Source organism: Sceloporus undulatus, chromosome 6 (assembly GCF_019175285.1).
Source record: "Sceloporus undulatus isolate JIND9_A2432 ecotype Alabama chromosome 6, SceUnd_v1.1, whole genome shotgun sequence".
Taxonomy (NCBI): Eukaryota; Metazoa; Chordata; class Lepidosauria; order Squamata; family Phrynosomatidae; genus Sceloporus; species Sceloporus undulatus.
The window spans coordinates 98,567,142-98,591,572 of record NC_056527.1 but is presented as its reverse complement, the minus strand read 5'-3'; the positions used below and the strand labels follow the sequence as shown (position 1 = coordinate 98,591,572).

At 42.0% G+C, this 24,431-nt stretch overlaps 2 protein-coding genes across 7 annotated transcripts in view; one reads left to right on the top strand and one right to left on the bottom strand.

Annotated features, from left to right (window-relative positions):
• LOC121933510 (RNA binding protein fox-1 homolog 1-like) overlaps positions 1-24,431 on the bottom strand; it is a 576,905-nt gene that overhangs the window by 464,150 nt on the left and 88,324 nt on the right. The window lies entirely within an intron of this gene.
• The window catches only part of SHANK1 (SH3 and multiple ankyrin repeat domains 1), a 111,824-nt gene that overhangs the window by 44,266 nt on the left and 43,127 nt on the right, over positions 1-24,431 (top strand). For 4 of the 6 annotated variants that reach the window (XR_006104529.1, XM_042473345.1, XM_042473342.1 and 1 more), the window contains exons 3-13: positions 1,912-2,115; positions 4,987-5,058; positions 6,267-6,402; positions 6,506-6,657; positions 8,070-8,237; positions 8,465-8,581; positions 11,192-11,269; positions 12,848-12,914; positions 14,719-15,004; positions 17,123-17,289; positions 22,115-22,228. Coding sequence is in view for 5 of the 6 variants with exons in the window: in XM_042473345.1 (XP_042329279.1) it covers positions 1,912-2,115; positions 4,987-5,058; positions 6,267-6,402; positions 6,506-6,657; positions 8,070-8,237; positions 8,465-8,581; positions 11,192-11,269; positions 12,848-12,914; positions 14,719-15,004; positions 17,123-17,289; positions 22,115-22,228 (1,561 nt within the window). In the remaining variant the exon portion in view is untranslated. The remainder of the gene's footprint in view (positions 1-1,911; positions 2,116-4,986; positions 5,059-6,266; positions 6,403-6,505; positions 6,658-8,069; positions 8,238-8,464; positions 8,582-11,191; positions 11,270-12,847; positions 12,915-14,718; positions 15,005-17,122; positions 17,290-22,114; positions 22,229-24,431) is intronic. The other 2 variants (XM_042473343.1, XM_042473341.1) reach the window with 2 other exon arrangements.

Below are 24,431 nucleotides of genomic sequence, written 5' to 3'. Positions count from 1 at the left end.
TTAATCCATATATCAATTATCTAAAATCTTGAGCTGATTGACTGTTGGAGTCCAGTTTTAATGAAATTAAAAGTTTACTTGTTTATTCTTTAGGGCAGTTTTGGTTATGGTAATGGGGAATTAAATAGAACATGCTAACTTCTCCTAACAATGAGGGATAATTTTAGTGATCACTGCAGGATACTTCCTTCCTATCCCTGGAAGGTAGCTATAGTACATGTTTCATAATGCATATTATCCAGTGTGATTGACTGAGATAAATGACAGCCTAAAAAGGTCTGAATAACTCAAGGGAGCAGAAATGCTGGAAAGATTAGATAAAGTGCTAATATTAGATGCTATCTCATAAAAGACAGTGTAGTGTAGTGGTGAGATGGTGAGATCGTACTGAGGAAACCCAGGTTCAAATCCCACTCAGCCATTAAGCCTATTATGTGACCTTTAGACAGTTACACAGCTTAATGTAAGGCAGTGGTTCCCAACCTGTGGGTCGGGACCCCTTTGGGGGTCAAATGACTCTTTCATGGGGGTCGCCTAAGGCCATTGGAAAATACCTATTTAATTACAGTTATGAAGTAGCAATGAAAATAATTTCATGGGTTTGGATCACCACAACATGAGGAACTGTATTAAAGGATCGCGGCATTAGGAAGGTTGGGAACCACTGATGTAAGGTCAGGCCACCCTACCATTGAGCAGAGTGAAGCAGCAGTCGCATTGTCACAACTCACTTAGGGAAAGGAGAAGCCCAGTGGTTAATTAGCAATCCAAAATTTGAAAATGAGGGTATCAATCAGAAGCTGGGGGACCAAAACTGACAGGGAGATGTGCAGAAAGGTAGTCTGGATTTAGGAACAGGGCCAAGTCTCTGAATTGGCTTGGATGTCTCTCACAGAGTGGACAATGGATATCGTGTCCAGTGTCATAAAGTGTTTGCTACCCCTCTTATCCAGAGAAGTTGTTTGTTCACTGCAAATAGTTGAAGCTGCACCAACAAAGTTGCAGGTGTGCGGAGCCTTTGCTCAAACACTCCATTCTTTCTAGTATCTCTGAGGGTGACCCAACACTCAGGTTGAAGGGCAACAAAAGTTGTTCTTTCAGCCATTTCTCCCCAAACCCTGGGCTTTCCCCTCCCTTAGAGAAGTGAGGCGTGTATGGTACACCGGTTGGCCAGAGTGAACACTGAAGAGAGCTCCTGTTCCTTTAATGTAGCGGTGGGCAGAGTCCAGTCTAGAAGACCTCTCTACCACCATACCCAGGGCTACTAATATATTTTTTTAAAAATTAGGAGGGTGAATTTTGTTTTCCACAAATGGGCCAAAACTGTCTAAAAATGCAGATTATTTTTCCCCCTAGCCCTACAAAATCCCCCAAAGCATACCAAAATACACACACACACACAAAAGATATGAATTTGTCAGAAAATGAGCCAAAATAGCAACTGGACGTGACATCACATCACTTTGAATATGCTGAAACTCACTGGTGTGGCCCACTTGACAGGTGTTGGGAGATAAAATAGGCTCTGTCCCATGTACAGTTGCTCACGCCTTCTTTCGTGGGTAGGTAGAAAAAGCAATTTTAGCAGGACTTGCTGGTTGTATGGCAAACAGCAGCTGCAGAAATCCCCTCTTCTACACAACCTGAAAATAAGAGTTCTCTCCAGTTTTCAGTCTGGCAATTGTATCACTTGGTGTGCCACCCTCAACCTAGCCTCCTAGATGTGATGGATGACCCTATTCCATTGCTAGTGATGAAAGAAGACTCAATGGGCAATCCAGCCATTATATATATTTTTTAAAAAGGCTTCTGCTTTAAACTGAACTCTGAAAGGATGCTACTTTGTGCTGTTGTAATGCATTCCTTTTGCTCTAATCTCCCCACGCCTGCCCTGTCTTTGTCTCATTTTAGAAATGCCTGCGTTTCAACCCTGATGCAGCCATTTGGGTGGCAAAGCAACAAATTCTCTGCACTCTCAATGAAAGTCTCAAGGACGTGCTAAACTATGGGCTCTTCCAGCCGGCCACCAATGGGCGGGATGCCAAATTTTTGGATGAAGAGCGCCTCTTGCGTGAATACCCACAAAGCTTTGAGAAGGGAGTGCCCTACTTGGAGGTAGGTCTGCTCTTGGGCCTATAGAAGGATGAAGGTAGAATTGGATCAAGAGGTAGATCTCTGGGCGATTTACCTTAGATTGTAAAGGCTTTTTGCCTCTCGTTTTTTAAATCATAACAATAGCAAAATGACTCTCACACTCCCAGCATTTCAGGCTGCTTAAATGCTGAAAGTAGAAGCTTGAAGTGACCAGGACTGAACATCTGTGGTAAAAGGGCATAAACTCACATCTCTCTTCTGACACTGAAACAGATTCCTAAGGACAGAATATGCTCAGAGGCACCCTGTTCTTTATTTCTACAGTCTATGCCTTAATTACACTATTTAGTGCAAATGCCACTGTGAATTTTGCTTCAAGCAACGAAAGTTGCAGCCAACAGAAAAGATTTACAGTGCCAAGGAGGCATTGATCCATTAGGAGCCCTATTTTTAATAATGATAATAATATTAATAATAAAAATAACAGTAGCAGCAGCAGCAGCTTGGGATATGTAAAATATTGTAAAAGAGGTATGTGTCCTATAGCTGGACACAACTAGACAATCTTGTCAAAGGGAAAAACTTTACCTTTACCTTTTACTGTACTGTGTTGATGTATTTTTTTAAAAAAACTGTAAAATATTTTCCCCCACTTTTTGGATTCACAAGGCAACTCAAAATAATCACACATGGTGATGGTGATGATACAAGGGAGAGCAAAATTCCAGACCCCACTAAAGAGTAAATATCAGTTAGGTAGGGATTCTTCATTTTTTTTTTTAATGAAGATGCCAGAAGACTTTCTGATCAACTCTAGTATTGAGTCCTGGTTCCTTCTCCCAAAATAAGGACAGAGCCAGTTACACCAGACAGTACTGGTTAATCAGTTTGTGACTGCCAAGTGTAGGTCCTCAGATGTTATTAGACTACAAGAATACCTGAGCATTGGCCATGTTGGCTAAGGCTTCTGGGAATACAGGGCCAACAACAACTAGGGACTCTATTTTGGAAACCATTGAGCTAGACCAACAAATAGCCTGACCTGGTACAAAGTTGCTTCCTATTTTTATCAAGAATACTGTCTTCTGTCATCTGACCTCATTTTGTGTTTTGAAGAGATTAGTGTGCTGATTTGAATTGCTAGAGAAGAATGTAAATACTGTTTTTTACTGATTTTTTTATTAAAAAAATACTGCTACTTAAAATCATACACAAAACAGCTTACATCAATAGCAGCAAATAAAATAAAACACATTATAAATATACCAGGCTGCAGCCAGGAGTTGCACTAGTGAAAAGCACTTCTTTTCACTGGGGCAAAACCTGAGCACCCACTATAAGTTAATTTCTATAGTCACCACAAAAGCTGTAAAAACCAGGACCAGCAAAAAGCCAGTGCCTTATGCAAGCAGAATAGCATTCCCTTACTACCTGGTAGGAGAACGAGATGTTGATCAGCTACAGTATCAATCCCCCCCAATGGTTAGGCTGGCAAGAGCTGATGGGAGCTGCAATCCAGCAGCACAAAAAGGATACATATGTTCCCATCCTTGCAGTTGTACAAAGCCACCACTTGATATAACCCATAGTAGGTTGGGTCTAGCTGTTAGTCATGCTTGGCTCTCACTGAAATCAGTAGGACTTAGGTTAGCAATTGTTTGCTTCCTCAGGTTCCAACTTAATATGTTTACACTGTACTATATAAAACATAAGATTAGCTGTGATGAAACCTTGCCCACAGGCTTGCAATCTAAGTAAATAGACACTGGAGGCAAGGAAGGTGGGGGAAGGGGGAAAGGAAGGCAACAGAGGGAGAGCGACAAATTCAGCAAATCAGAGAAGGACTAGGAAAATAGATATATCTTGAGGCACTTCTTGAAGAGTAGGTGGTACTGAATCATATGAATATCTGGAGATGACATTCTTCCTTCAGATCTATAGGAGTTATATCTCTGATGTAGGGAGGGGCCAGACGCATCTTGTCTCTAGTCACAGACATCCATGGAAGAACGTTTATATAAATGCTATGTACTGTACAGTGTTCTGAAACAGTGGTGGGCAGAAAGCAGATTTGGATCTAGTTGTAGATCTCTAGATGATTTGAAGTGATGTATTTATTTATTGAACTTCTGAACCACTTGAAAACCAGAGTTTTCTGGGTGGCATATGATATTTCAAAAATATAAAATACAAACAATAAAAAATGACTAGATTGGAAGGCTTTCTGTCTCTTTGTTTCATAACAGCAAACATACCCTTTCCACCTCTACTGCCCAGCTAGGCTGCTGGATCAAAAAAGCTTGGAGAAAATCATGTGGGGTGTGGGTGTGTTTAGGCAGTATGCATTTCCACCCTTGTATTTTCAAGCCTATCACTGTTTCTTAGCTGCTGGGGGCTAGCCACCTTCTTAGTATGGCATAGTTGCTCCTTCATTCTCAGTGTCTGTCTGTCTGCCCTTTCCAAATCACTGTTTTAACAATACTGCATAGTGTGCAGTCTTGTACATTCTTCAACTGATCGGGTTTACACTGAAATCCAAATGGCATAGTATCCTTTCATTAAGTATAAGAAGCTGAGATTAGAAGCATAATTGTTTCAGACTACACCTCCTAAAATATCTAGCTAGCATGGGAATTTGGGAGTTGTAGTCCAAAAAGGTAACATTTCCGAGCCTTGGTTTACTTTTAACTAAAAGAATCAGGGCTAGCTGTTAGGGCCATGTGTCCTCTTCTGGGTTCCCTCTTTTCTTTGTGGGTTTTTGCAGATTTTCTTAGCTGCAAGGGGCAGTGGTGGCAAGATGGTACCTTTTAAAAAAATCTCTGAAGATGACTAGGCTTCACATGTGCAACCTCAGTAACATTTCCTGCTGTCCCATCATAACATATTTTCCAGTTCCGCTACAAGACTCGAGTTTACAAGCAGACCAACCTGGATGAGAAGCAGCTGGCAAAACTTCACACTAAGGTGAGAGAAGAGAGACCTTTCAACAGTCCCAGCTTTAACAATCAATTAAAATCGAAGAGTCTGTATTGGGAAAGAGATTGCACTTAGTCCAAAAAAAAAAAAAACCTCAGCTTTTGTAAAGCCATAGCATTCACACTCTGTTATCCTGCCTTCCATTAGCAAAGTATTGTGTGAACAGTGGTGTAGCAGTAAATTTTGAAGAGCAGGGACTCATTATGACAGTCCCCTTAGCCAGGCCTCCTACTGATAGTTTAAAAAATTCAGACAGCTGTCTTGATATCTATCCATAAATCATTTCTAACAGTTTTCAACTCCATCATGAGCAAGCCTTTTGTATAGCTCATGGGAGTTAGTTGCTCAGTCAAGACCAAAGCTTAAACCACCTGTAGATACTTTGCCTTACAACAGAGAGAGCTCACAACTGTATGTTGTTTCTGAGAAGATACTCCTCTTCCACCCCTCTGCCGCAACAACTGTAAGGGCTGCAGCTATGCCCAGAGGTGATAGGAAAGCCTGAGAAGAGTAGCAGATGACTTTGCCACCCTGCTAATCTAAAAGTGCTTGTGCTTTCACCCTGAAAACTGCAGCTCCATTACACAACTATGTCTGATGTGGGCATCTTTTAAGGGTACATTGATTTACTTGATGTACTTGCTTCTCTCCTCTGCAGCCAGCATAAAAATGGAAGATACTTTCCACTTGGCTAGTTAGTTGAAAATAAACAACTGGCAGGCTGGTGACTCTCTTTGTTTTGAACATTGGATTAGGACTTTGGGAGACCAGCCTTCAAAACCTGCTCAACCCATGGAAATCCACTGGATGACCTTGGGCTAGTTACTCTCTCTCAGTCTAATAGAAGACAGTGTTAAACTTTCTTTGAATAAATCTTGTGAAGAAAACCCTAGGATAGGGTCACCTTAAGTTGGAGTTGACCTAAAGGCACTGAATAACAACAACAATGTGACATCTGCTAGGCATAATTACAAGGCTGTATTGAGAAGGAATGTGCATCTCCACTGCTCTCCCTAAATTACCCTTCCCACAAGGGTAATCTAGAGAGCCCTTGTGGGCAGGGCAGCTTTGTGCTCAGCCTGGAAACTCCTCATGCTCATGAGAAGTTCTGGGTGGCTTAAGAACTAGGCCCAGCTCCTCTGTGTTCCTCTTTTCCACCCGCAGTATTCTGTCCCCTCCCTTCCCTGACTCTCAAGGGCTGTCACTGGCAAATCTTTCCCCAGACGGGGTTGAAGAAGTTCCTGGAGTATGTCCAACATGGAGCAGCTGAGAAAGTGGCACGACTCCTGGACAAAGGGCTGGACCCCAACTATCATGATTCTGACACTGGCGGTAACTATCAAGGAGTTGCAAATGGGGAGGGAAAGGTAGTCTTGGGTACTGATCACACAACCCACAGACACATCCCAATAGTCACCCTGTGCTTTCTCTGCAGAGACGCCTTTAACATTAGCAGCCCAGTTGGATGGGACTATTGATGTGATCCGGCTGCTGTGCCTTGGTGGTGCTCACATAGACTTCCGTGCAAGAGATGGATCCACAGCGTTGCACAAAGCTGTGTGTTCTCACCATTATTCAGCTCTGATGGTAATGTCAGTTGCTAAATGCTAGATGCTCTTGGCACTGTGAGATTATGTAAGAATTAAGTTGCGAGAAATGTGAGATACTAGCAGATGTTAGCTAACCACCTGATATGTTATGTTTTATATCTTACATTATGCTCTGCTATGCTGTCCTATGCTGTGCTAATATGTAATGTCAAAAATGTACAGGTGCTTTAGGAGCAAAAGTGTAGCTGCAGGAGTGAGGTGGGGAGCAAAATGAAGGCATTGCTCCCCAAATAAGAGTTCCACCCCCACCAAATGATATTTTCCTTCAGTCCTCAAATTTGTAGCATTACTGTAATTTAAAACTTCATTTGAACATTTGGAAATACACTTTAAAGCAGTGATTCCCAAACTTTGGTCCTCCAAGTCTTTTGGACTTCAGCTCCCAGAAGTCCCAGACAGCTTGGCTAACAGTCGGGAATTCTGGGAGCTGAAGTTCAAAACATCTGGAGGACCAAAGTTTGGGAACCACTGCTAGTAAGGCACCCAAAGAAAAAGGGCAGGCAAAGTTACCAAGGAAATGTGAACACCACAAATATAATAGTTCTAAATTTCTAAATTTTAATTACTTTCAGTGTCTCATTCCCTAAAATGCATTGTGGGACTGAAGGCAAATTTAGGGATTCAGAATTCTTGTTGGGGTGGCTTGCCTTCATTTTGCCTTGTCAGAAATAGCCATCTGCCCTAAAGAGTATTCAGTGATATGCTGAAAGAGATCCCTCCCCTGAGGATCTTATCAGGATTTGTACTTGGTGCATATCTGTGTGCAGGCAACAAGCATAATCTGGTGTGGTGGGCTCCATACCAACTTCAGTTTGCAAGTCAGTAAGTCATGGAAGAACCATAGTAGCTTTCAGCCTACTGACTTATGATATACTTACAGTTATTTCAAAATGCCCATGGTTCAAGGGGCTTCATCTGCATTGCATGTTTCAGCAGGGAAGAGAGCAATTTCTTGAACTTCAGGAAGAGTCCTGCAGATGCAATAGAAATGCATAAACTCAGCTGATGTCTCCAGGATTTCAAGGGAAATGATCAATAGTCCTTTGTTCTTCCCTAACCACCAGAGATATGGTTGTGAAGTGGAGGAAGTGACAGATGAATGACAATAAGAAAATAAAACATAAAGGTTATTTAATGCCAGATACGCAACCTTCCAAGTGTTTTCAACTGTGTCTCCCATAATTACTGACCTTTGTCCTATTGACTGAGTTTTAGAGGTGTAGTCCAAAGCAGCTGGGGGCAACCAGATTGCTTAGCCCTGATTATTATCAGGGCTGGTAAGCATACAGTAAGATGTTGTTGTGGGAACACAATTTTAATTCACTTTGAGTTGGGAAATAGAGCTGAACCTGCCATTGCCATTAGTGTCTTCCGATTTGCCTTCCATAGGCACTCTTGGACCTTGGGGGATCACCCAATTACAAGGACCGCCGTGGGTTGACTCCACTCTACCACACAGCCATGGTTGGAGGTGACCCACGCTGCTGTGAACTTCTTCTCTACAATCGGGCATACATTGGTACAACTGATGAGAATGGCTGGCAGGAGATACACCAGGTAAGGTCTTACATGTTGGTCAAGATTCCCAAGGCACTCTCAGATTCCATGTCTGGTAGCCCCTAGTTTTGTGGGTGAGGTAGCTAGCTACCCATCTTACAGCCTATGTGTGTTTCCTGCCAGGGCTCCAAGCCTAAAGATTGAGGGGGGTGGCTGTGACATGCACCTGTCCATCTGACCATCTAGCCCCACCATGCATTCCTGACCTCTGCTTCTCCACGTACCAGGCCTGCCAACATGGACACTCCCAGCACTTGGAACACTTGCTGTTCTACGGCGCTGAGCCAGGTGCACAGAACGCCTCTGGGAATACAGCACTACACATCTGTGCACTCTACAACAAGGTAGGTATGATGAGGCTTTGTATTCTGATAAAGACCAACAACACCATCTAATGATTCTGGAATTCTGGACCCTAGCTGGGGACACCCATTACTGACTACTGCCATTGGTTTTATTTCCAATCTGTTTTCCCAGTTTAATCCCCCCTTTTTTTCTTTCTTTTTTTTACTGTAGTCATTTGGTCTTAACTGGAGAATTCTCTTGTTATGGAAGTCAAATGCTCATTAGGAAGGCAGAACCATTTTTCTAAGTAATTTCTAATTGGCTAGTGTGATAATTTACACCAGAAATGGAACTTACTTCACTGTTGGCCCCACCTATATTCTATGCAAAATAAAAGGGCTACTTTCAGTGCTTTTAGATTCCCATACATTTGTGGAGTATCATCCCAGTCCCTTTTATACACTGGAACCACGAGAATCAGGTGACCAGAGTTGTTCTGCATGTAAATAAAGCTCTTCCAAACCATGTTTTTGGCAAGAAACTCTGCACATGTTCTGAAATCCAAAACTGTACTCATGTAGGTAAAACAAAATGTACCTGTGTTTGGATACAACATCCATCTTCACTCTAATTTAGAAGTAGGGAAACTTCATTCCTTCATGTGTTTTGGTTTACAGTTCCCCAAATCCTTTACTGGGTGAGTTAAATTTCAAAACATCTTGAGAACCAGATATTCCCCTCTTCTGTTAAAGCCTTCAGAAGGCAAAGGAACAGACACTGTGATATACGTTAGGGGAAAAAATTCCCTGAGTACTAAAATTCCTGGTGTAGATGCACTTTTAGATCTTCAACTTTTCAGATTATTCCCTGTAATCCTAAGGGGCTAAAAACACAGGCCAAAATAAAGCTGCTTTGGGTCACTTTGGAGATATGCTGTTTAAATTATGCATGCGTCCTATGAGGCTGGAAACTGTGCCAAAGCCATACTCCTGTCCTAAGAACGGGAGCGCAGCTTTGGTGCAGTCTGGCCTCTTAAAATAAGGTGGGGGTAGGTCTAGGGTTTATATATATATATATATATATAGACACACACACACACACTATTGTAACTTGATGTATTTTACTGTTGTAACCCGCCCGGATTCTTCGTGATTGGGTGGGCTAGAAATAAATCTTTATTATTATTATTATTATTATTATTATTATTAAAATGTATGTGTCATTTAAACAGCATACCTCCAAAGTGACCAGAAGCAGCCTTATTTTGGCCTGTCTGTTCAAGCCCACAGAATACCTTTCAAAAACAGCACAACAGATTTTCCATGCCCACCAACAAGTATTCAGTAGCTAAACTGCATGTTACACTTGATAGTGGCCAGGGGGAGGGGGGGTACCTTCCTATATCTACAAAAATCCTTTTATGACAAAGTTTATGTTTAGAAATATTTAAGACAAGTTTTTTTTGTAAACAAATAATCATAGAATCATAGAGTTGGAAGAGGCCACAACAAGGGCCATCCAGTCCAACCACCTGCCATGCAGGAAATCACAATCAAAGCATCCTTAACAGATGGCCATCTAGCTTCTGCTTAAAGACCTCTAAGGAAGGAAATGCCACTATACTCCAAGGGAGTATGTTCCACTGTCGAACAGCCCTTACTGTCAGGAAGTTCTTCCTAATGTTTAGGTGGAATCTCTTTTCCTGTAGCTTGCATCCATTGTTCCGGGTCCTGTTCTCTGGAGCAGCAGAAAACAAGCTTGCTCCCGCCTCAATATGACAGCTCTTAAAATATTTAAACAGGGCTATCATATCACTTCTTAACCCTCTCTTCTCCAGGCTAAACATTCTCAGCTCCCTATGTCATTCCTCATAAGGCATGGTTTCCAGACCCTTCACCATTTTAGTCATCCTCCTTTGGACACTCCAGTTTCTCAACATCATTTTCGAATTGTGTTGCTCAGAACTGGACACAATAATCCAGGTGGGGCCTAAACAAAGCAGAATAGAGTGGCACTATTACTTTCCTACTCTAGACACTATACTTTTATTGATAAAGAAGAGAAGAGCTTGTTAGGAACTCTGGGATGGCAAATGTAAAATGCGTGAAAACCAGGCTTGTTGAAGGGTTATAGGAGAGAGACAGAAACTGGAATTGAAAGCTTACCTCTTCTAGAAGCATGGGATTAAATATCACATAGAATCCTCTCTGAATGACCATGAGTTTTAAATAATCTTGATAATGAAAGGCTGTTATTCACATTGGGTAAGAAGTTAGAGTAGGATGTTGATTTTTCGCCTGGATGATCTGCATCCTGCTCTCTGTATTCATTTATTCACTTGAAAAGCCTTTTGAAGTCACTTGTCAACCTCAGATCCCCCATATGTGCAATGGGAATTGCCTGTGTAATGAGAAGAGCATCATGTTCTGCATCAGTTTGTCTGAATTACAATGCTTGTATGTGAGAATGAATGAAATAAAAAAGAATCTCATGTATCCCCTTTGAGATTTGAAGTCTTAAATACATTCTTGATACTTTCTCATCAGTGTAAATCTCTGGGTATACTCTTTGTCCATAGAGTGTTATGGTTGAACATGGTGCTTTTTTTTATCACACACACACACCCCTCTCAAGATTTCTTTCTTTTCTTTCCCACCCCTAACTCCCAGGAGAGCTGTGCTCGTATTTTGCTATATCGGGGAGCTAACAAAGAGATCAAGAACAACCATGGACAGACTGCGTTCCAGGTAAGTGGTGAATTGGGTCCAAGAGAAATTAAGAGTGGGACATCCTGATCCAAACTGGAGACAAAATATCTTAGGGTTGAGTCCCTGGACCTGTTTTCAGTGCCAGGTATCAACCACTGTGCATGTGAATGTGTATGATTGTGGATTCAGGCCGACATAGTGTGCCACAGAAGAACAATTTCTTGCCTAAATTTAGTTGACAACTAGAGTAGACCCATTGAATTAATGGAACTTGCATATGTGTTAACTTGCCAAGTTTCCATGGACTGAATGAATCTGATGTAGCTAGGACTGACAACTGGATTTAGACTCACGTCATTCTGAAGATCTTGCCATACATTCTATGATATTTCTTTTAAAGTGCTGAATCTAGCACTAAGATCTTTATCATTTCAGCTGGTGCTGCTGTCTCTGTGGACTGTCATCTGCAGGGCACAGGAGATGGAGGAGTAGAGAGTAGTGTCCTCTCTCCTTCTTGCACCAGATCAGAAAAGTCATCAGTGCTGCTCAGTTTTAGCACCGGTTCAACACTGAACCATCAAATGACTGTAGCAAAAGAGGGTCCTTGGTAATTCTGACAAAAAAAAATTTAACTACCGTATATACTCAACTATAAGTCAATCTCATATACAGTGGTACCCCGGGTTACGAATTTAATTCGTTCCGCCGCCGCGTTCGTAACCCGAAATCCTTCGTAAGCCGAAAAAGCCATAGGCGCTAATAGCGAAAGCCGCAATTTCGTGCGAAAAAGCGCCGAAAAGCACCAAAAAATTTTTCGTAACCCGAAATAACATTCGTAACCCGGAACAGTTTTTTACTATGGATTTTTTTCGTAACCCGGAAATTTCGTAAGGCGGCGCATTCGTATCCCGGGGTACCACTGTATAAGTCGAGGGCAGGTTTTGGGGCCAAAATTATGGATTTTGCTATGACCCATGGATAAGTCGAAGGTAAAACATAGGGGCATATAACAAAGAATATAAAGGATGATATATAAAGGATGAAGCAAAGCAAAACAATGTCCAGACTTCCAAAATTACACCCAACATAACTCTTTCTGCTTACTCTTAAGACTGGATGGATGAAAGAGTACAGAGGGTCAGTGCTTCATATATTATACTCTTGCTTTTCACCAGGATATGGTTCCTTCTTTTAAACAAGAGTTAAGATACAGTGCTTACATTGACCCATGGATAAGTCGACTCAGTTTTGGGGGGTCAATTTTTTGACCTGCATTTCTAGACTTATACATGATTATATACAGGTATGTTGTAATAATTTTAATTTGTAAGCCACCTTGACCCCCAGTTTTGGGGGAAAGGTGAAGTATAATAAAATTAATAAACAACAACAACAATAATAGGCAGAACCTTTCAGGCAACTCTCAGCTGCTAGTACAAGATGTTGCTTTGTTGGAACTCTGGTGAAAGTTTTCCAAAGTGAGACAAAAGCAAGGAAGTTGCCTTGAGTTTTTCAAGCAAAATGCTTCTGAGAAATTCCAGGTTTCTTATGGATTTGTCATCAACTGAAGAGGAATGTTTCTCATTCATAAATGCATACATATTCTCTCTATAAAAGGTGGCAGTCATTGCAGGAAACTTTGAACTGGGGGAGCTGATCAAGAGCCACCGGGACTCAGATATGGGTGAGTTTGATGGAGGAGTGGTTATCAAAATACCTGCACTATAAATGTGAACAGATTCTCAGTGTAATCCTGTAGACATATGCTCAGAAGGAAGTCTGAGTGAGCTCAGTAGAGCTTGCTGCTAGGTACATGGTATCCTTGGGCTACTTCTGGTTCCTCACTACTCTTCACCATTAGTACCTATCCTGATCGTCTAACAGGAGAGTCATTACCTGCCATTTTAAATTTTCCACAGTGTTCCAGAGTACCCAGTCTAATGTCACTGTGTAATGTATTGTTGGACACTGGGGCTAGCATTTAAATTTCTCACAGTGTCCTGGAACACTACCTTGGGCTTTCCAGGGCATAATGGGGAATTGCTCCAGGGTAAGCCCACAGCCATTGGGACCTAGAAATGTGGAAGAGAGCCATGCAGGGAAGCTTTGGCAAAGTGCCCCTCAATCTGGATCTGATTCTCCTCTCTCTGTTTACTGCATTTCTTCTTCCCTGGCTTCTCTTCCTGTATCCTCTCTTGCCATTAATACCACATTCCTGTATGTCCATGCTCTTCTGTCTTCTTACATTCCTGAGGAAAATCAGACTGGGCATTTTTTTTTAATGGTGCTGTACATATTTTTCCAGCAAGGCACTTGTGCTTCTTTAAGCATTTTCTTTCCCGCTATGCACAATCAACACAGATCACCACTTATCTTTTTTAAGGAGATAGACCCCCACCTTTCAATACTTGTCCCTTCCATCATTGCCAGCCCTTACTCATCCTAATCCTGTCCTCTCCCATTTCCTGACCACCTCATGCCCTTACTCTCCAATGCATTCTTCCTTTCTGTCTTTTGGAGAGGTGCCATGTGAATGGGAAAAGTATAATTTTGGCTTATTGGCAGTGAAAGGAAGGGGCAAACATGGGTGAGTTCATTGTTCTAAAAATGAGTACATATCTAGCACTGGGAGTTTACTACAATCTAAGTTTAATTTTAGAGATGGACACTTCTTTGGAAAAACAGTAATACTGGCATTTCATACTTTCAGGGGCCTGTTATCATCTTCACATAAAAGGTGCATAAGCAATAAATCTTGGCTGTATCTTGAGAAGATTATATTATAGCATACAACACTATACAATATCATACAACTTTATATATACTAAATTTTTTAATGTGTTTTTTAATTTTAATGACTTTGATTTCCAGAATCTTTGTGAGCTATTTTCCTTCATACTGAGTGTGAAGTTTGCGTACAGCAGTGCTGCCATGTTAGAATGCTGTCATGTTGTCATGTCAAGGGAGATACCCATAGTCACCACATCACCTCGCCCAACACCAAGAAACAACTTCTTTACTTTGTAGCTGGTGAAAACACATGGAGAAATGGCATCAAACAACCCAAATGATTTTAAATTATTAGGTTTATTGTGGTAAGATGTGAGGAGGGACAGTCAATATCAAGAATTGAGGCTGAGTAAAAAGAGTGTCTTGTTTAGATTGCCAGTAAGAAATCACTATGTCCTGTGTATTCCAATGAAATTTGTCCCTGACCTAGGGATTTGCTTTTTCTTAAATAAGAAAAAACAGTGTTCCTTGGAAATTTACAGTCCCACCTAATGCCACTTGGTCTGCACTTTGTCTGAGTTAGCCTCACACATACACACGTTTCTGCATCAACCTTACTTATACCCTATTATGTGTTTGGTCATATGGTCCTTTCCCCAAAGTATAACCCATTGCATCCCATCTCCCCAAAGGCTGCCCTCATCATTATTTCTTCCCACTTCTCCTTTCTTTTTCTTTAACATCACTGTCCCATTCAGTCCCTTTCCAGGAGACCCCGCAATATGCCAGCCGACGCCGAGATGGCTCCCAGAGCCTGACAGTGCCGCATACTTTGCTGAGAGCCAACAGTGACACCAGCATGAACCTCCCAGACTGGATGCTTTATGCACCTCCTTCCACCCCATCCGGCACTGTAGCTGTACAGGGACAGAAGATCACCACAGGAACCTTGCGCAGTTCCAGCAGTCCCCGTGGCGCTCGCAGCCGTTCCCCATCACGCGGGCGCCACACAGATGAGGCAAAAAAGCAGCGTGGTCGCCCCAGGTACTTTTCATTCTTGATGCTTCAGAATTGACTTTGGGTGAGTGGGAGACATCTGACTGGCAGTTCACTTAGGTTTCAAGATCCTCTTGTACTCATTCTCCTGCATTAGACCCTAGACATTTCCTTCAAAGTTCTAAATTTTATTTTATTTTATTTTATTTTATTTACTTAATTTCTATGCTGCTTTCTCCCAGAAAGGGACCCAAGGCGGCTGACAAGATAAAAACATCTAAAAACAAAACTTCACAATAAAAATTTAAAACAATTAAAATCCTCTATTTAAAACAATATAAAATTTGCATTAAACATTCCAAGTTAAAAACATCACTAAAATATATACCCCATATAAACCACCTCTCTTGATAATACATTAAAAGGTTTTCTTGGATAAAAATGTTTTTGCTTGCCAGCGAAAAGCAAGCAGGGAAGGGGCCAGCCTAGCCTTCCGTGGAAAGGAGTTCCAGAGGGTGGGAGAAGCCTCTGTGTATACTGAAATAGGACTGAGAAGTCTCTCTCTTGTGTCCTCACCAAACAAGCCTGATATGGTGGCAGGACTGAGAGAAAGCCTTCCACTGAAGATCTTAGGGCTCTTAGCTGGTTTGTATGGGGAGATACATTCTCTCAAACGGTATGGACCTAAGCCATATAGGGCTTTATAGGTCATGACCAGCACTTCAGATTGAGCCTGGAAATGAACCGGTAGCTAATGAAGCTGTTTTAATACGGGAGTTATATGCTCTCTGTAACTAACACCAGTCAGCATTCTGGCTGCAGCATTTTGAACCTGCTGAAGTTTCTGATGGCAATATTGGGGTGAAGGCCTTGGTTCCCGGTTTGCTTAGGAAGAGGATAAAATCTAAAGGATAGGAACACCAGTGCCTAAAAGACTGTGTGAATGTGCAGTGAAACCAGTTCAATGAGCATTTGACTTGCAATGAAAACAATCACACAAATGGAGAGCAACCCCTCCCTTATCTAGTCCAAAAAGTAACTTTTCCAAATATTACCATACAGACATTTGCAAAGAAAGGCTCTTTGTGTGTATTGTTATAATGCACAGGTCTCCTGCCAAGAGAACCTATTATAGCCCAAGATTGCATGGAGATCTCTGCATAGTTGTACCTGGGAGAGTCCTTCTTTGCAGACATTTGTATGGTACTTATGCATGTCATGAAGAGAGGTTACATTGTGTACATGACAATGGCTCACAGAGCCACTACTGTACTTGGCAGACACCTGACTCAGTATTCATATGGTTACTTTGGTGTGCCTTAGTGTATACTGAAATAGGACTGAAAGCCAGGATTTCTGTGATAAGGAAGGGCATTTAGAGAAAAAATAGAATCTTACAGCTGGAAAGGATCTTGTCCAACTCCCTTAATGCAGGAATATACAACTTGGGGGCTGAACAAGCTGCCCCTTTCAGTGCCGGATTGGGGCTGTGACAACTACATGCTGCGGCCCCGATCTGGCCTTTCCGCAGCACAAAAAGGAGCTGCAAAAAGCTGTCTCTTTTGCACTGTGAAAAGGGTGCCATAGCCACCAGTGCCATGGCTTTTCAGTGCTCCTTTGGCAGTGCGTCATCTGGGGTGCATGGTGTCACACTGGCATGGGGGCAGAATCAGGGCGTGCACCCAGTCCACCCTGATGCTGGCCTTTATGGCCAGTCTTTCAAGGCTCTGAACTCCTGAAAGTTGCCCATCAAATCTCTGTTTGGAGGCTTTCACAATTGAAAAGAACCACACTTCAAGCAATCTATTCCATTCTTGAACATTTATTAATTTCTCCCAAAATGTGGATGTGTTGCAAGAAACTCATAACTCTCAGTGTTCTGCATTATTGTTGTTTTTAATTAGCTATGAAAAAACAAAGGCGCGAGGTAATTTTTGGACATGGGGTAAAATCACAGGGGAGAAATCATGGACATTTAAGATAGCAAATTCATTCTCTGAGTGTGGGTCCTTATGTAACCAAAGTGGCACTATCCACACACAAGAGTGGTCATCATTAGGAATCCTAAGGTTTACAGAAGTACAAAACCTATTTGGACCCAGGTTCAGGATTCATGTGTTGTACTTGGCTACGTCTTGGCCTCTCTTTCACTCTCTTCCTTGGCAGTTCCAGTGGATATCAGAAGGAGTCTGCTGGAGGCAGCACGCTGAGCAGCCGGGGTGTGAAGCGGAAACTCTATTCAGCTGTGCCTGGCCGCACGTTCATGGCTGTGAAACCATACCAGTCTCAGGCCGAGGGTGAGCTCTCCATCAGCAAGGGCGAGAAGATCAAGGGTACGTTGATCTCTGAGCACACCCTTGGATTGCCCAGGGATTCTCCCTGAGCCCACAGTTTCTGGGTTCTTTGGGAGAGATCCCTGGGCTTAGCACAGGGGTTCTCAAACTCTGTCGTAGGCAGCCTTTCCAGCTGAAGAAGTGAAAAGGAAGTGTGCCCAAAAAGGACATTTTTTGAAAAAATCCTAAAAGATGCCCCTTCCCCTGTCCTAGTATGAGGAAGAGGATCATCTGGAATCAGTGGGAAATGGAAGACAACTCAAATGTGGTTCATTTGCCTCGGGCATTTCTAGATTATATATTATCGGTCTCACACGACACACACACACACACACACACACACACACACACTTCACTCAGTGCAAGCCAGGAAACCCAGACATCGTACTGAATGGTACTCGGTAACATGGAGCAATCAAGATATATGCTGATTGTAAAGGGCAGGATCTATCTATTTATATATGGGGAGGCTGTTCCCTACCTCACACTTTGAGAACCTTTCGTTTTCCTGATACAAGTAAAGTTGAGAGTCTTGGTGACTGTGAGGCTTGTTTTGTGTTGCTGTGTGCTGTCTTTAGTTGGTGTCTAGAATGTCTTGGTGTACATCTGTCAGCCACATGTGAGTGGTTTGTGGTCTCTAATTGTGTGTGTTTGTGTCCAGAAAAGAATTTCCAGGTCAGAAGTTTGTTGAAGAATTGTGTATTTGAATTGTGAAATAAGATTCATCTGTTACATTCAGAGCTTGGAATTAATCACTTATAAATAACTAGTTACTTGTAATGAATTCATTTTTTCCTAGTTAAAAAGGTATACAGTGTCTACATTCCATTGCAATTATCAATTAATGAGAGGCAACCCGACTTCTTTTGCAGTGTAACTGTAAGTCTTTAGTTATTTTTATAGTTATGTAGATTTGTCCTCTATTAATAGTAAGTAGTAGAGGAGGACCATCATGTGGTTCATGTGCTGGCTCAGGCTATGCCTGATACTGTTGCTTAGGGTTCTGTGGTGACAATGAACAGCAAAACGGATGGGGGAGAGTGGGTTCTGTATCACAGGCCAGCAGCTTGTAGCATTCAATAATAACTATGTTTAGGGTTGGAGTCTCAGAACTATAATTTATTTACTTAATTTAAGGCATGTATTTATTGTCTCTCAACCCACCAATTATTAGTTACAACTGTAACTAATTGCTTTTTAAAAATATCACCTTCTAACCTTCTTCTGAATGTAGCTGCCTGCTTTGAGGTTAGAGAGTTTGTCCATTTAGTTCAGTACTGTCTACTCTGATTTGCAGCAGCTTTTCAGGATCTCCAGCAGAGATTTTTAGCTTTACCAGTTACCTGATACTTTAGATGAAGATGCCAGGATTGAAGCTGGGACCATCTGCATGCAAGCCATGTATTCTTATCACTGAGCTACGATCCCTCCTCTATTAAAGGGACAGGAGAGAAATAAAAGGGTACTCGTGGTGCCGTAATTGGTCTGACACATTCTAGAACAGTGATTCTTCAGTTACGTTGTATCAGACACCACAATTGTGCTTTCTTCTATAACTACCACAGTCTTTTAACGGTCATTGCTCTGGAAGATGCTTCAAAGGCATATGCATTAGAAAGTTGCTTTTGTGTTCCAGTAAAGTTGTCCTGAGCAGGACGGATAGAAGGGAAATGAGCACTACTTAAACCAAGCAAGGAATCTTTTTTTCTGATGAGTGGAACCAAGCCAGTGTTGAGCACAGTCAGAGTCAAAAGTATTCTGTGTTCTCTCTCTCTTGTTCTCTCTCTCTCTTTCTGCCCTACTAAATTGATTTTCTATCTCCCTCTCCCTTTCTGCCCAGTGGGTTATCAAGGGGAACAGATCACACTTGCCAAAGGTCTGAACTGAGATCTTTCAGAGGGTTTTGAAATTAGGTTGAGGGCTTAAAGTTGTACCATCCTGCCCTAAAATAATTAATATATGTAGAGAATAGCCAATGAAACCTAGATAAGGAGGCGTGCACTGGTATTATTAACAACTTTATTACAGATGCAAGAATTTTATTAAAACCAGGCTACTCAGAGCAACATAGTCACCTGATCTTGTATGACAGGGTGACATCTATTAAATAGTAACATGGGGAAAGGTTTAGGTAATTGCAAAGGATTCATAAATAGCAGCTTAGATGCCTGACTGATGTTATGCTTTTAATTGTGTAGCTCAACTTTTTTCCAAATGGTGCTCTATCAATAATACAAATACAGTAAAATATCTGTGAAGCAATAAAAGTACAAAGCTTTTTTAAAAATATAAAAACAAAGATCGTCAACATCAATAAAAATTAGCTAAGACCAGTTACAGCATCTAGGTTATAAGTCAATTTAGGGACAACAGGCCTTTCTAAATAACAGTGGCCAAGATCGTGCATCAGACATGTAGCCACTATATTGTAGCTGTTTTAACTCCCCATCCAACCTCTGAAATCCACTTTAAAAGCCAGTCAGCTATCCAGAGCAATGAAAATCTGTTCTGTTGGTGAGCAGTGTAGTGCAGGATGCTGCAATGAAGAATTACAATGGGTTCTGATAGGGTCTTTGCTTCTGCTCCTTGCAGCATCGCTTGCTGCTGAGAGAGGGCTGGCCACATCCTGCAGCACCCTGTCTAAGCACCAGAAGAACAGCTCCGGGTGGCTAATGGACTTTTAAGGTGGATTTCAGGGTCATTTGCATTTGCAAATGAGAATATAAAGCAGTTACAGTGTCCTAAGTCTAACCTGTGACATTGTTAACTAACAGGATGCCAGTCAATGGACTTGCCTGCCAGTAGAAGGACATTAGAGATGGACCCAGTTGGGGTTCCTTTGGCAAAATATTCCAGAGCCTAAAGGCAGCCTTCTGTAAGCCTTCTGTTCAGTTACCACCAAATATGTTCAGATGTTGAAAGAAGAACTTCTTAAAACCTGGATGTGTATGGGAAAATATCATTTTCCAGACAATCTGGTCTCGAATCATGTAGAATTTTGTAGAACAACATAGTTCTCAAAATGTGGTCTCTCAGATGTTTTGGACTTAAACTGTCAGATGACCTAGTCTACAATGGTCAGTGGTCAATGGTCAGAATTTCTAGGAGCTGAAATCAAAAACATCTGGAGGACCAAAGGCTGAGAACCACTGTTGTAAATTATACCCAGCTAAGAGGAAGACTGTTTAGTTGACTTCTTTAGGAAGACATGAGTAGATGAGACATTTAGTTCAAACTTCAGTCACAAATGTAAGCAACACTACAGTACTTGGAAAGTCAGTGTATTGAAACTTGAAGGCCCCAAATTTGTGGTTGGTAGCTATGTGACTTTCGAAAATGTTTTCCCAAAATTCAACATTTATTAGCAGCAAGTCTTAGAAGATCTCATGAAAATATACAGCACACAAATAACTGTGTGTGGGATGAAAGTAAGAGAGACAACAAGCCTAGTTTTCCTGAGTTTTCCTAGTTTTCCTGAGTTTTCCTTTGATTTCATTGATGGTCTGAGAATACATATAATGCCAGGATGAGGTGGACATGATCTTGTAGTTGAATGGCTAGATGGAAATAAAAGGTCAGGACTCCCACATCTTCAATATGTTGCTGGAGCAAATGTTGCTCGGCAGGCCCTCGGCATGCTGTTCTTCCTGCCCCCCTTTTATTTTTGTGGACTGGGGGGATGTGCCTAGTGGTGGCAGTGAATCTTTTCTTGATTTAAGTTAAAGCCTAAAAAGAGTTACCTAAGTTGTTTAACCCTGTTCACTAAAACAGATTCATTGCTTTGATACTGCCTTTAAAGTTGGGACCAAACCCAGAGCACTTTTACATGGAAGCAACCAGCCACCTCTAGATGTGAGGCCAACAAGTGAAAGAAAGGGCATAACAGTGGCAGAAGTAATACTGTAGAAAGGGACCTTGTAGCATCTTTGAGACTGAGTGAAAGAAGTTGTACCATAGGCTTTTGTGGACTTGGGGCCGGTACATACCTTATTGATGGTCCGGAGTGGCGGCGGTGTTTTTTCATCTGCAGGGAAGCTGCAGCCACCAAACCGCGCGGCTTCCCTGTGGAGGAAAAAGAACCTGCAAACCTGCAAGCATGTTCTTTTAAAGCCACAGGGGTGGTGTAACAAGTGTGTCACTGGCGCACTGGTTATATAAGTGCCATGTGTGGACGCTGCACAGCACTTGAGTAACAATGGCAGTACCCATGTATACAGGGCACTGCCATTGTTACGGCACCACACCGTACTAGGGTTAGGGACTGTGCGGTTGCTGCATGGTCCCTTAACCCTAGTACAGTGCCAGCACGGTGCTTTTGCACTCTGTGTACCGCGCCTTGGTTTATTTCCTCAGATGCAAGTAGACTAAGTCTACAAAAGTCTATGTCACAACTTCTTTTGCTCAGTTAATTTTAAAGGTGCTACAAAAAGGCAGCAGTGATGAGTCCTTGGCAGGTGACCAAGAAGGCCTTCAGCTGACCCTGGGTCAGTTCCATACTGCGTGGCTCAATACAGCTTAAGTGTATTTGTTCATCAGCTTTGTTAGTAGCATCTCCAAATGCAGAGAATATTTAAGACATGGTCAGGACAAGATTTTCTTGTGCTGGCTTTCAAAATGTCCAGAGCAACTACGAAAAGACATCAACACATAAGATTCAGCTCTTTAGTCTAGAAGTTAAGCCAAGGGGTCGTGGATATGCCTCTGTTGTGGGTGGAGATTCAGTCTTGGTTTTCTCACACCTTGCTGACTCTGAGTAAGGTGAATGGTTGTCCCACTTTTGTACATAGCATGTTTACGCCCCTAACAATACCTGTCTTCTTTTCAGTGCTGAGTGTCGGGGAAGGCGGCTTCTGGGAGGGACAGGTCAAGGGACGTGTAGGCTGGTTCCCCTCAGACTGTGTGGAGGAAGTGCCCAACAAGTCACAGGAAGGGAAGCAAGGTAGGTGTTCTAATATACACAGACCCTAATATAGCAAACCTACTAGCCAGATACAAACTCATTCTCTTATGTAGCCAAAATGGTACTATTCATGCACAAAGAGGAATTGGCAAGCCTGAGGAAAACTGTCTTCTAATATCTCTTTGCAGAACTACTCACCTCAAATGGCACATGGGGAAATCCAAAAAGAGACCAGTGAGGACTGAGCATATTTAATGGCTATTTAATGCTGATAATCTGAGTAGGAAAAATGGAATGCCAAGAGAACTGGAAACAGAGTATCCTGGAAGAGAGAGAGAGAGTAAATGTGGTATAGTGGTTTGAGTGTTGGATAAGAAGTCTGGGAAATCAGGGTTCTAATCTCTGCTCAGCCATGGAAACTCACTAGGTGATTTTGGCCCAAAGCAGACAGGCCAAAAGGTGCAGCTTCCGGCTGCTTCAAGGGGCATGGCCATTCCAAGGCCACCTAAGGCAGCCTGAAGCTGCCAGAAAAGGGAACGTTAACGCTCCTGCCGGCAGTTCATTTGGGAGCGGAGTGGTGGCCCCTTTCAGAGCGGGCCATCCGGTTGCGGCAATCCCCAGCCAATCAGGGTCTAATTGGGGCTGAAGTGGCCAGAGGCCGCTCCAAGACTCCAGTCTGCTTTGTTCCTTTGACAAGTTACTCTCTCTCTCTAGGTCTTAAAGGAAAGCAATTGTAGACTTCCTCTGAAAAAACTTCTTCTGAAAACCCTGTGAGAGGGTCTCCTTAAGTCAGAGCCAACTTGAATGCACATAACAACAAAAAACATCCTAGAAGATAGCATGGCTGTCTGCAACCCTGAAAGAGCACTGAACCAAAAGTAGCTTCTTATCTTGGCAATGTCATTTTCTTGTGTGAACATGAGAAGGCACTTTTTAAACTTGTCAGAGTTGGCATGGACAAATTATTTTAACTGTATCAGTAGTAGGAAACTACCATACAATAATCCTCCCAGTCCTTACCTCACTCCATGTTCTTTCTTTTAAAAGAAAATATTATGTTGTGTCAGTAAACAGCTGCATTCCTAGCCCATTCCTTGGCCATTTTCCCTTGATAGGCTCTTCACAGAAGGATACTACAGGCTACTATCTACTACATAGCATCCTTCTGGGGCAGTGTTGGAGACAAAATGGCTGCCTTCATTTGATTGGCAGGGCCAGCCATTTCTTTCAACAATGTCCCTGTAAGAACAAATACATCATGCCATAACATCCCTGGATAGAAATATTGTGTCAGGTAAATGGCCCTGAATTAGCAACACACCACTGAAACTTTCTGTTGCAGATCCCACTTCTATTCCTGATTTTCTTGGAGCTGGCATCCCCACAGGCCTATTTCATTTTTTCTGCTATTCAGTATTACCAGCCTTTCCTACGCCCACTATTCGGCTTGAACATTAATTAATAATCAATGCAGACAGTTCTTTTTTTTTCCCAATGGATAACATGCAGCCCCCCCCCCCTTTAGATGTTGCATTTCCATGTGTGTGTATTAAAAATGTATGGACCAAAAAGGCCGCTGAGTGGAGGAACAATTTGAATACAATATGAAATTATGCTTCATTTACCATATATACTTGACTATAAGTCAACCTCATGTATAAGTCAAGGACAGATTTTGTGGCTAAAATTATAGTTTTTGATATGACCAGTGGATAAGTCAAGGATAAAACTTAAGGGCATGTAAGAAATGATGTAAAGGACAAAGCAAGGGAAAATAAGGCCAAAGAACTTACAAAATTCTGTCAGGCATAACTGTTTGTGTTCACCCTAAAGCCTAGATAGGTGAAAAGGGAACTATGACTGCTATTTTCCCACCCATATTTAAAAAAGGCCAGAAGCAGTACCCCAGCAGATAGAATAGAGAGGAGAAGTACATCTTTTAGGTTCTCCTGAGATAGGCTAAGCATTCACTTTTAGCCACTCGACTAAGAGAAGGGGATGGTTCCTTATTTAATAAGAGTTTGGTAAGAGCTTTGACCCATGGATAAGTTGACCCAGGTTTTTTGGGGTCAATTTTTGACTAAAATTTCTAGATTTATATGTGTGTGTGTGTGTGTATTATTTCAATGATCTCATTACAGTTTTTCTTTTCAAGATCTGGCGTCCCGTCCCCGTCCCCCCCTTTTCATCTTTTTTCCATGCCACCCAAGTACTAGGGTACTCTCCTACGGGAATTACTATC